Below are 13,093 nucleotides of genomic sequence, written 5' to 3' on the forward strand. Positions count from 1 at the left end.
ATCCGAGTCCATCAGCAGCTCCACCGGATCCTGCTGGGCCACAACACAAGGCTACATTTTATTTATTTATTTATTTAGTTAAACATGTACAAGATAGCAGGTATAAATATGGACATGAACAAAGGAAATGAGTACAATTAAATAGAGACAGTAGGACAGGGATGAAAGACGCTTATGCACGCCCACTTTACAGATCTCTTAGGAATGGGGTGAGGTCCACGATAGACAGTTTAAGGTTGAAGCTGTGAGAGTTTGAGGATGTAACAACAGAGTCGGGTAGAGCATTCCAAGTGTTGACCACTCTGTTGCTGAAGTCGTATTTTCTGCAATCGAGTTTGGAGCAGTTCACCTTGAGTTTGTATCAATGGTTTGCCTATATATTATTGAGGTTGAAGCTAAAGTAGTCATTGACAGGTAGGACGTTGTAGCAGACAATTTTGTGTACTTTGCCCCAGGATTTAAAGCAGAGAAGCAGCGTGCTGATGAAATGCCCATCTTCCATGATATTTCCATGTTTTCCCTCCTTTGCAGCTCTTCCATCCACCCTACGAGATTTTGCCCTGCTGAACTGTGGGAAGGACACCATGACCATAGGCTGGAAGCCTCCGAAACGCAAAGGAGGTTCAAAGATTCTGGGCTATTTCTTGGATCAGCATGATACATCACAGACTGACTGGCATGAGACCAATATTAAGCCCATTCCTGAACGGGTTTATACGGTATGGTGTCAATGCCATGTTTGGACTTGGGCAGGGATCTCAATCTCTGCCCCTCTCAGATTGCAGCCGTTTTTTGATTATGTATTTTTTTTTCTTTTGCCAAAAAAGCAAAAACAAAATTAAAATGGGTGCTTGGTTGTCAGGATGACATTGTGGACAACAAAACTGGAGGAATTAGAAAAATGTTCTAAAAAAAACACTAGAACTTTTTCCATATTCACTAAGCTAGATTTTCACATCTTGATGCACTTCAGATAATTCATACTTTCAGCTTCCCGAGTTCCCTCTTTCACTCCAAGAATTTGTATTTGTATTTATTAGTTTGTCAAAACATATACAGGATAGCAGGTATAAATATAAACATGGATATAAATGGAAAAAATGGATACAAATAAATGGGGACAATAGGACAGAGATGTTAGGCACACTGGTGCCCTTATGTGCACCCCCTTTACAGACCTCTTAGGATTGGGGTGAGGTGCACGGTAGACAGTTTAAGATCGAAGCTGTGAAGGTTAGAGGATGTAACAACAGAGTCAGGTAGAGCATTCCAGGCATTGACCACTCTGTTGCTGAAGTCGTATTTTCTTCAATCGAGTTTGGAGCAGTTTACCTTGAGTTTGTACCTATTGTTTGCCTGTGTATTATTGAGGTTGAAGCTGAAATAGTCGTTGACAGGTAAGACATTGTAGCAGATAATTTTGTGTACTGTGCTTAGATCAGACCACAGGTGGTGCAGTTTCTATATCTAGGAGTGGGCATCCAGTTGGGAAGGCTGGTTTAGTGGGAATACAAAGACATGTCTCTGTAAATGCTATGCCTTCTTTTCAAGGCAAGGCTTTGGAAAATGCTCAATATCTCTGGTGATACTATAGGTGACCAACCTGGACGAAGGACAATTTTATCAGTTCCGTGGTTATGCCATGAACATAGTTGGCGTCGGGAAAGTGTCAGAGCCCAGTGATATTTTCAAATGTGAAGAATGGACAATGCCAGAACCAGGTAAAGATCTAATCTTGGACAGATCCAAACCACATTACTAATAAGATGGGATGTTTGGGCATATAAAGCTAAATATAAAAGCCAAATACCGCTCACTCATCACAAAATCTCCAAAACTGTAAAGCCTACAAACTTGAAATTCAGCATGTATGTTCCTCCTAGCTTCTAGCTGCTCGCTAAGAAAGGATTTTTCAAAATGACTGTCAGATCGTAAGTATCATCAGTATTATATTAACACGCATCAATGCTAAGGAGTTATACATTCTACTCCACCACCACCCCTGAAAGGAACTCTGTTCCATCTGCCAGTTGTCTTACATGGGTGTGGCCAGAGTGTGACTCATTTGGCCTGCGGGTTGGCCCGGTCACATGGTTTCATAGTGAAGCCCGGGTATTCAGCTAGTAAAGCTATGCAACTTTGGTCACCTGTGGCCTCCAAAACTGAAGGAGTTGGACTCAATAATAAGGAACCTTCCAATATTATGAATCTATGGTTCTTTTTGTGGTCCACCAAACCTCTTCGGACTGTGTGCACAATAGAGGAGGACCACCGAGATGACCTGGGGAAGGAATATATCTTCCAGAATAAAACATGATTTAAAGCAAGAAAGAAAAAAAGAACATTAGAAACATGTAAACATGTAAATAATTTACGCTTTGACTCTCTTTGGGAGGAAGAAAATATGATGTCGGGCTGTCAAGATTTTATTATAGCTTATATCAATAAGGTAGAGATCCAATATTTCTTGTAGAATCAGTTCCCTGAGTTGATCAATGCTGGCTGGAGTATTCTGGTATTCTGGGAGCTGAAGTCCATGCATCTTAAAATGGCTGAGCTTGGGAAACACAGGTCTAAACTCTAAAGGATCTTTACAGTATTCCAGAATACAAGCTTTGAAATCGACTCTTCCTTCCAAAACAGGACCTCCTTATGATGTCAGATGTACGGAAGTCAGAGACACCTCTCTGATGCTCCATTGGGAGCCACCTCTGTATACTGGAGCAGGACCAGTCCATGGTTATTACGTGGAGGCCTGCGAGGAAGGATCAGACACCTGGGGACGACTGAACAAACAGCCAATATCAAAGACACACATGAAGGTTTGGGTTGCATTTGACATTCATGCTCCATTTGTGATAAAAGTCTACAAAAATTTAATGACAACGACGTTTAAACCAGGATTTAGGAGCACAGATATTTGTATATTCTCCCAGCTTGAGACCCCAGATATTGTCAAGCTTATTGCAGTTAATTCAACAAGAGCAAGTTTGTCTCTCAGAGTCTTTCTCCACAAGGTTTATTGAGAGAGAGAAAAATGAGGTTACAACATTTCAACAACTGGATTAGTTTCACATTCTAGCCAATAATATTTTTCAATCCTTTAGGGCAGAAACTTGTGTTTTGTAAGAGCTCCTGTTTGAATGGCAAAGAGGTGATTGTTTCATAGATAACTGAAGAATTTGCACTTAGTAGTTTTCCAAAACGTCTCCTGAAACTTTATCAGATTGCAAATAGTCTGTTAGAAATATATCAGTATTGTCTGAAATTTCGAGACTCTCCAGCCCACATGGCTAATGAAAATATGGGTTGGGAATTCTGAAACTGGAGAGAGAAATTATCTTTATAACCCATTCAAACAATGTGAAGTGCTGGGAGAATTAGATCAATAATAAATATAAATTCTATTTTATTTATTTATCATATTTAGGAACTGCCCATCTCCCTCACAAAGGAACTATATAGGGCAGTGATGGCGAACCTTTTTGGCACCAAGTGCCCAAAACGTCACATGGAAACATTGTGCCTGTCCATGTGCGCTCATCGGGGTCACACTTCGGAAAAGTCTGACTCACATGCACACCCAATAATCAGCTTGCTGACACACATGCACACACTGGTTTTTGGCATTGCCATACACATGAAGGGCAGCTGATCATTGTGCATGCATGTGCACCAAAAACCTGGAAGACAAACAGGCAAGGCCACACATGCCAGGTAACATGGCTTCGCGTGCCACTTTGGGCACATGTGCCATAGTTTCGCTACCAAAGATATAGTAGGTGTGCAAATAAAATATTAAAAATATAAACACCATATGTAAAATTATAAATCAAATAATATTGATCAGTATCCAGAGGGTATCAAATTAGGGAAGGCTGGACTAGTTGATTTGTTGCTATCACTTTTTGATGTCTCCTTTCCTATTTATTTCTCAAATGTATATGTCCATCTCAGAGGTTGGTTCCTGCCAGTTCTAACCTCTTCTATAGAAGAGGTTCCACAAATCTACAGTGCCGTTTAGAACCGGTTCCAGCTCCCTCCCCCCGCCCGTCCGCACATCATCAAGATGAAGAGCGAGAGGAGGAATTCTGGGAATTGAAGTCCACAAGTCTTAAAGCTGTCAACTTTGAACACCCCTGGGGTTTTTTTCTAAAGGGTTAGGAGTGCAAGGGTCTTTTAAGTTTTAAGACTTGCGGGCTTCAAATGCCAGAGTTTTCTGAGCCAACATTTTGGTTGCTAAGCAAGAGCGTTGTTAAGCAAGTTTCACCACATTTTACAAGTTGGCCATGCCCACCCAGTCACATGGCTGGCAAGCCACTCCCACCCAGTCACATGGCCTGCAAGCCACTCCCACAAAGCAGGCCACACCTACAGAAGAGGTTAAAAAAAAATGAAACCCACCACTGGTCCATCTATCGCATGGATTCTAGACGACATAGAACAATCTGTTATTAAACCTATTTCTTCTCTATATTATGTTCCCCATCAGCTGAATGACCTGGAAACTGGGAAATGTTATATTTTCCGAGTACGAGCTGAGAACAAGGCAGGTGTTGGCTCACCATCACTGCCATCAGATCCTGTGATAGTGAAAGCCAAACCAGGTATAAAAAATTTAATTTTCTTCTGTCTCTCTGTCTGTGCATCCATTCATCCACCCATCCATCACCATTATTATTACTATTATTTTCTATATATTTTCTTCTCAACATTGCTCTTCTTTTTGTTTTTCTCCTGTCTTCCACCTCTTTCTCTACTAACCTTTCTCAACAAAAGCCACCATCTTTTGGGTATTGACGTTATTTCTCACCTTAGGAGAAGAGAAATGATGATGGAGTTCTTAATTTGGTTCCTGTGTTGAGTGTTTTTCTCTCTCTTTCTTTCTCTCTCTTTTTTGAAGATACCAAAGAAATTGAAGTTGGGGTAGATGAGGAAGGCTTCATCTACATGGCATTTGAGGCTCCTGAGATGGTTGACACTTCAGAGTTTATTTGGTCCAAAGACTATGAAGGACCTCCAAATCCTGACCGAGTTGAAATTGTAGACAAAGATGACAAGTAAGTTCTCCTGAGAACTTAGAGGAAAACCAAGGCTGCCCCTAACTATTAGTTTCTGCGCCCTCAGAAGTAGCTGTAGAAATTTAAGAACATTTTTTCCTGAATTCATGTCATTTTCTTGGCAGCAATATGACAATGTTTTGTTATTCTCCTCTTCTGGGATGTTTTCTCAATTTTCTGTAGCACGCTGCCAAATTCACAGGAAGCGATCTTTGAAACAAAAGAAGAAATAAAAAGTTGCCCCCTAATGAAGCAGATTCCTTCAACAGGGGGGCTGGGTCATTTAATACTTGCTTTTTTATTTTTCAATGCTGACCTGTAGTCCAGTGGTGGGATTCAAATTTTTTTACTGCCAATTGTGGGGGCATGGTTTTGTGGGCATGGCATGGCTTTGTGGGCATAGCAGTGGAAGGACACGGCAAAATCCTCATTCCTTCCCAACTCCTGGGGGAAGGTTACTGCAAAATCCCCATTCCCTGCCCACCCCACTAACATGCTTTCCAGCTCCATTCTCCTGTGCAGAGCAACAAAATAGCAGTAGACTTATATACCGCTTCATAGGCCTTTCAGGTCTCTCTAAGCGGTTTACAGAGAGTCAGCATATTGCCCCCAACAATCTGGGTCCTCATTTTACCCACCTCGGAAGGATGGAAGGCTGAGTCAACCCTGAGCCGGTGAGATTTGAACCGCTGACCTGCTGATCTAGCAGTAGCCTGCAGTGCTGCATTTAACCACTGCGCCACCTTGGCTCTTGAGCCAAGATCAGCTGGGAGGCTGGGAGGCAGCGGGGGGGCGGGGCCAGCCTATTTGCCGGTTCTCCAAACTACTCAAAATTTCCGCTACCGGTTCTCCAAAACATGTTTGAACTGGCTGAATACCACTTCTGCTGTAGTCCCATTTGTGTGACTAATTTTGAGATCTTTGCATTTTATGCATAGAGGTCCCATTCAAATCTTATCTCATGCACAAAAATCAGACCTATTTCCAGTCTCTGCCAGATTTATTCTCCTGAATTTACTGTATTTTGTTGTTGCACAATTTATTCTGCTATTCATTCAAGGAGCAAGATTACTGTAGGGCTCCACCTGATTATTAATCTGGGTACCTTCCACAATGACAGGATGCAGATATATTTGATGTGTAGATTGCATGCTTGCATTCTCTTTTCTTTCCTTTCAGGTCCAAGGTCATTCTGAAATATGCTACGGAACGAGACCTGGGAACATATTCGGTAGAAGTCACTGATACCGATGAAGACATTTCTGCCAGCCATGTTTTAACTCAGGAAGGTAAATTCCAGAAAAATACCCACATTTGTTTTCGTAGTTACACAGATTGGGGGAAGGATGCGGACTCTGTAAACCGCTTACAGAGGGCTGTAAAGCACTGTGGAGCAGTATATAAATCTAAGTGCTATTGCTATTAGGAGTTAATTTCCCCCTTTCTGTTGTGGATAAATTAGCTAGAACGTTTTGCTCACCTTATCAGTTAGAGACAGAAAGGCCATGGCTGTAGTGTTTTGGAAAAAAATCCCTACTTCTGGGAGGGCCAAGTATTCTGTGTGTAAATACTTCGTTGCTTGTCCCCTATTGCTTCCTAATGATCATGTGGTTCTGTTTTCCAAAAGCTTATAAAAGCTATGCCAATCTGTGTATTGAGGGCTCTCTATTTGTGATTTAGTGCAGGGGTCTCCAACCTTGGCAACTTAAAGCAAGCTGGCTGGGGAATTCTGGGAGTTGAAGTCCTCCAGGCTTCAAGTTGCCAAGGTTGGAGACCCCTGATTTAGTGCCAAGATCCGATCTCTTTGCACTGCACAGAATAAACAGGTTGCAATTTCTTACCTTATGCAAGAAATTGGCTATTTCACATGGTGGAAGAACAAATTCAGCTTTCAGCTTGGCCAACTTATGGTTTTATGCATGATCGTTTTAAAAGGCAATGTGGTTGTATGTGTTTCAGCCTCCTTCGTCCCGTCTCCAACCTTCCTTTTTTAGGGAAGGTTGTTGAGAAGGTGGTGGCGCTTCAACTCCGATGGACCTTGAATGAAACGGATTATCTAGACTCCTGTCAGTCTGGTTTCAGGCCCGGGTACAGCACGGAAACCGCTTTGGTCGTCCTGACCGATGATCTCTGGTGGGCCAGGGATAGAGGATATTCCTCTATCCTGGTGCTTCTTGACCTCTCAGCGGCTTTCGATACCATCGACCATGGTATCCTTCTGCGACGCCTGGGGGAGGTGGGAGTGAGATGCACCGTTTTACGGTGGTTCTCCTCTTACCTCACTGACAAGTCGCAGTCAGTGTTGGTCGGGGGGCAAAGGTCGACCCCTAGGCCCCTCGAATGTGGTGTGCCGCAGGATTCGGTCTTGTCCCCCCTCCTATTTAACATCTACATGAAGCCGCTGGGTGAAATCATGCGATAGCATGGGGTAAAGTATCATCAGTATGCCGATGATACTCAATTATATCTTTCTGCCCCTTGCCAGCTGAGTGAAGCAGTGGACGTGATGTGCCGATGCCTGGAGGCTGTTAGGATCTGGATGGCGGCGAACAAACTTGTGCTCAATCCCGATAAGACTGAGTGGCTTTGGATGTTGCCCCCGAAGGACTGTTTGGACAGTCCGTCCTTAACCCTGGGGGGAGAAAATGTACGCCCCTCAGAGAGGGCTCGCAATTTGGGAGTCCTCCTGGATTCGCAGCTGAAATTGGAGCATCATCTGTCAGCTGTGACCAGGGGGGCCTTTGCCCAAGTTCATCTGGTGCACCAATTGCGGCCCTATTTGGACCGGGATGCGCTTCTAACGGTCATTCATGCCCTTGTCACCTCGAGGCTGGATTATTGTAACGCGCTCTACATGGGGCTACCCTTGAAAAACGTTCGGAGACTGCAGTTAGTTCAGAATGCGGCCGCGTGGGCAATATTGGGTGTGCCGAGGTACACCTACATTACACCTATCCTCCGTGAGCTGCACTGGCTACCTATTGGTCTCCGGACTCAATTCAAGGTGTTGGTTATTACCTTTAAAGCCCTACATGGCTTAGGGCCAGGATACCTTCGAGACCGCCTGCTGACACATACCTCCCAGCGACCAGTAAGATCCCATAGATTGGGCCTCCTTCAGATGCTGTCGGCCAATGTCGGCTGGCGGGCCCTTGGAGGAGAGCCTTCTCGGTGGCTGTTCCGACTCTTTGGAACCAGCTCCTCCCGGAAATCCGGACCATACCCACTCTGATGGGCTTCAGGAAAGCCGTAAAAACTTGGCTGTTCCAGCAGGCCTGGGGCTGTTGACCTCACTGTTGAGGTCCAGCCCCGACTAGAATGAATGTATGAGGGGTGTCTGTTGTTTTAAATTGTTTTGTCGTTATGTGCTTTTTATATTTCTTGTAAGCCTCCCGGAGTCCTTTGGGATTGGGCGGCATATAAAAACTCCAAATAAAATAAATAATAAATAAAAATATTTTGTAGCCCACTGTGAGATCATGATAATTATAACAACCATCAACCTTTTCCTCCATCTAGTATTTATGTAGCTACGCCAATGTTTCTCCACCTTGGCAACTTTTAAGATATGGGGACTTTAACTCTCATGGGATTCAATTCTGGGAGTTGAAGTCCACGTAACTTACAAGTTGTCAAAATTGAGAAACATGAACTGGGAAACAGAAAAAAAGAACTGCTTTTGGGCATCACAATCTTGTCTCTGTCTCTCAAGTGTATTTCTTGCTCTTCTCATTTCTTAGAACTGGATCGACTACGAATGATCAGCCATGAGATTCGAAACCCCTGTAAGTTGCCAATGGATAATAATAACGAATTATTATTACCACAGTAACACAATACACAATCACGGTCTTGTTGTTATAAACCAGCCTTTTGTAATCCGGTATGCCCTCCAGATCTTTTGAGATATCAAAACTGCAGAAGTAACCCACTGATTTATTAACATTAGACCAGGGGTGGGATTAAAAAAAATTAGCAACCGGTTCTCTGCCTAGTTTTTTAGCAATAGCAGTAGACTTATATACCGCTTCATAGGCCTTTCAGGCCTCTCTAAGCGGTTTACAGAGAGTCAGCATATTGCCCCCAACAATCTGGGTCCTCATTTTACCCACCTCGGAAGGATGGAAGGCTGAGTCAACCCTGAGCCGGTGAGATTTGAACCGCTGACCTGCTGATCTAGCAGTAGCCTGCAGTGCTGCATTTAACCACTGCGCCACCTTAGTTGCTGGGTGGGCATGGCCATGGTGGGTGTGGCCTACTCAGTCTTCTGCACCATGGCAGGGGGAAGTTTTGTGCCCTCCCCAGGCTCTGGGGGCCTTCTCCAGCCTCCGGGAGGGTGAAAAAGGGCACCCTTGGGCTCCGGAGCCCCTCTAGAGGCCAGAAATGGGCCCATTTCCAGATTTCCAGAACATCCAGGAGACCTGTTTTTTGCCCTCCCAGAACCTCCGCATGGGCCCTGCACTAACCTCACATCAAAAACAGGCGACACGGGGACTCCTGGGAGGGGAGGGGAGGGGTGGGTGGGACCAGCCAGTTCTTGCAACTACCAGTTCCACGAATCAGATGTAAAATCAGCATCCGGTTCACCCAAACCAGTCCGAACCGGTTGAATCTCACCCCTGCATGAGACTATCATTGCTTACATCAAGCCCAACCTGCCTTTTTTTCAGTGAAAGGTTGCCTTCCTTCTGGAATAAATGCAGAGGTCTACATGTTGGGTGAGGCCTGAAGCAGGTTGGGAATGGAGTCAGACCCAGAAATAGGTGGAGATTCCTCTTTTTTCCTTGTCTTACTAACCTTATCTTATCTCTCTTCCGCAATTTTCCGGGATGAAACCAATAGTTCCTGCTGCTTGAATTGATCTCTTGCATAGGTGGATGAATCGGGCTGGGTCCCAGGGCTATAAATTTCTCAACTTGAATTTCCTCTCCATATTTGTGTCAGAGGTCTTCTCTGGCTTTGCTTCCTTATTCTTCTAATAGACCTCGGGATCTACACCCAAAGCTTTGCCACAGAGTTTTGGCTCCTCCCCAAGTGGATGGCCAGAGAAGGAGACATATTCAATCTTCCATGCAGGTTGTCCTTCCCTTATGCCCAGAACTAGAACCAGTATTTCTATTGCTAAGCAAGGCGGTTAAGTGAGTCGTGCCCAATTTTATGTCCTTTTTTTTGCTGTGGCTAAGCAAATCACTGCAGTTGATAAGTGAATCACATGGTCATTAAGCAAATCTGGCTTTGCTTGTCAAAAACTGGCTTAGAAAGTTACCAATGTCAATCATGTAACTGCGAGGCCAGTTTCCATGTGCCCAAATTTTGGTCCTGTGATTGTGGGAATTCGGCAACAGTTGTAGGTATGAGGACCGGTCATAAATCACTTTTTTTCCATGCTGCTGTTACTTTGAGTGGTCAATAAACGTAAGTCAAGGACTACCTGTAATTCATCAGATGTCCTTAGTCCCTGGGAAACATTGGTTGTTCTTCACCGCTCGGTTTGGCATTTCCATAATGTCCATTTTCCATTCTTTTCAGTAATCGAGCTGATATCTGGGTGGAACATTGACGTTCTGGAGAAAGGGGAAGTCCGGCTTTGGCTAGAAGTTGAGAAACTCTCTCCAGAGGCTGAGCTTCATTTGCTCTTCAATGGGAAAGAGCTCTCAAGCACCCCGGTGAGTTGCCCTCACTTGGTTTAATGCAAACTTCAGGACTGTGCTGTTCTGACCTAGGCTTGCAGAGATAGCATAAATCACAAACTTAGTCCCCAAAACCCTCTTTTATTGATACGGCTGTAAATTATGGTCATTCACAGTCCACAAGGCTTCACAAACAGTCTGTGAAGATTCCGACAGATGTCTGCTCAAGTTGCCACAGTCTTTCAGGGAAATATTGATAAACACCCACCTTATCTCCCTTGGAATGCTGCCAGAGGCCTAACTGCCAAATGCATAGCAAGGCCAAACAGAGCACAGAGTCAAACAGCACTTTTCAAAGCTTGAACCGACCAGATGAACTCTGTCTTATGAGAGGGGCCAATCATCTCCCAGCCTTACTCCCAAGTTGACCCTGTTTTCTTAATTGTTCTTGCCTTCTGGCAGCTCTGAGCATGGGCACACTGGGAACAGGCTCCCATTGTTCTTCTGCATTGCTGATGCCAGAGTCCGGAGGTTCCGGAGGCAGCAAATAACTACCAGATGGCCTTGGTCCCCTCTCTGCCTCCGACACAGAGCCCTCATCCGAGCCTTCCCCAGACTCCAGGACTGGCCCATGTTCCTCCCCAACCTCCTCACTGTCCAAATCTGCTGCAGCTCCACTGGCAGGCCACAACATGTGCAATGAAAACACGGCGACATCTTCTCTGTACATTGTCCCTCCCTTCTACTCACAAATTATAATGAAACATAAGAATGTCCTTGGAAGTCGGAGGGAAGAGACCTCTGCCATGACTGACGTAGCCTTCTTTCTCTTTACTCATGACTATTTGGCTTTTTACATCAAGACGCATAAGATCAACTTTGACAGAGCTAAAGGCCTTGTGGAACTGGTCATCCAGGACTTCTGCGAGGACGACAAGGGGACCTACACCGCCCATGTGAAAGACGGCAAAGCGGAAAATAAATTTACTTTGGCTCTCGTTGGGGACGGTATGTAGAAGGCAAAACCTACATCTCCATTAGTTCCTTGGCAGTGTTACTTTTCATGGTTTATACTTGTCATCTTACAAGTTAACAATTCATTAACAATTATAACTAATTAACTAGATGAGGATGCCATCTTGAAAATGCCAGACATTCAGTACGTGAAGGCTGTTCTCAACACCTTGATTATGGAATTTCCTCTGTGTCCAGTTAAGATTATTTTTCAGAATTAACTAAAGATCTAAAGAGCCATGGTGGCACAGTGGTTAGAATGCCGTATTGCAGACTAATTCTGTCGAATGCCAGCAGTTCGATTCCCACCAGGCTCAAGGTTGACTCAGCCTTCCATCCTTCCGAGGTTGGTAAAATGAGGACCCGGATTGTTGTGGGCAATATTCTAACTCTGTAAACTGCTTAGAGAGGGCTGTAAAAGCACTGTGAAGCGGTATATAAGTCTAAGTGCTACTGGTGTTGCCATCTTCCTGTTTGCCCCGATTTCTAACCTTGTACTGTGGTAACCCTTCAGTGCATTTCTGTGTTGTATCCCTGCATCAATTTTATCATTCTGAGAGATTGTAAACTTTCATAATCTTGCATTAATTTTATTGGATTCCTTTTTATTATAATCTGATTTAGCATCACTCTTCATGCAAAGCAAGTTAATGACAAACTTAAAATGGCAATGATGATAATCTGATGCAGAAAAGAAGGAAAATTGTGTTAGATTTTTTTTGTTTATTTGTTTGTTTGGTGATGCAAAAATCTTCTTAAGACCAGCCCTACTATTTGGCAAAGCTACTACTATTGCAAAAAGATGATTTGGGCCCATCACCAAAAAGAGCAAATAGCTGTTTCTTTTAGTTTCCCAGTATTGTTACTAGGAAAGCCCATAATATGATCTTGCAAGAATTTTCTGCCTCAGTCGACATAATAATTGGGTGTTGTGAATCCCACCCCTGCTGATGTGAAAGTGTTTTCTGTTCTTCCTTAGGCAATGAAGTATTTGGGGGCGATGCTAGTCTTCATTTGTGAAACTCTGAAGCAAGCTTTAGGGAAGCATGTTCAGACAGTTGAGGCAGAGTCATCTGCTCCCTTGGAGCAAGAGACATTCTTGTGGCTCTGTATAATTGCAGACCAGGAAGAAGCCACTTCCTGTGTCTTTCCAGCCCCTTCAAAGGGAACTAAGAGGCTGTCACTTCCAGGAAATCCATTCCCTCATTTGAATAAGCTGTATCTGTAGCTAGAAGGCAAAATGTTCTTCAATTGTCCACCCACTCAATCTTTTACAGTAATGGCTGATCCAATATTTCTTTCTTCTCCTTCTCCTTCCATTTTTCTTTCTCATTCCCCTTCCATTTCTTCTCCTTCCCTTTCCATTTCTTCCTCTTCTCCTTCCACTTC

At 43.9% G+C, this 13,093-nt stretch overlaps 1 protein-coding gene across 1 annotated transcript in view; it reads left to right on the plus strand.

Annotated features, from left to right (window-relative positions):
• MYOM3 (myomesin 3) overlaps window positions 1–13,093 on the plus strand; it is a 57,607-nt gene that overhangs the window by 25,712 nt on the left and 18,802 nt on the right. The window contains 9 exon segments of the mRNA XM_032228155.1: window positions 532–719; window positions 1,595–1,721; window positions 2,644–2,822; window positions 4,493–4,607; window positions 4,904–5,060; window positions 6,240–6,349; window positions 8,801–8,845; window positions 10,590–10,726; window positions 11,554–11,698. Of these exon segments, the coding sequence (XP_032084046.1) occupies window positions 532–719; window positions 1,595–1,721; window positions 2,644–2,822; window positions 4,493–4,607; window positions 4,904–5,060; window positions 6,240–6,349; window positions 8,801–8,845; window positions 10,590–10,726; window positions 11,554–11,698 (1,203 nt within the window).

The sequence above is a fragment of the Thamnophis elegans genome, chromosome 12, assembly GCF_009769535.1.
Source record: "Thamnophis elegans isolate rThaEle1 chromosome 12, rThaEle1.pri, whole genome shotgun sequence".
NCBI classification, from domain to species: Eukaryota; Metazoa; Chordata; class Lepidosauria; order Squamata; family Colubridae; genus Thamnophis; species Thamnophis elegans.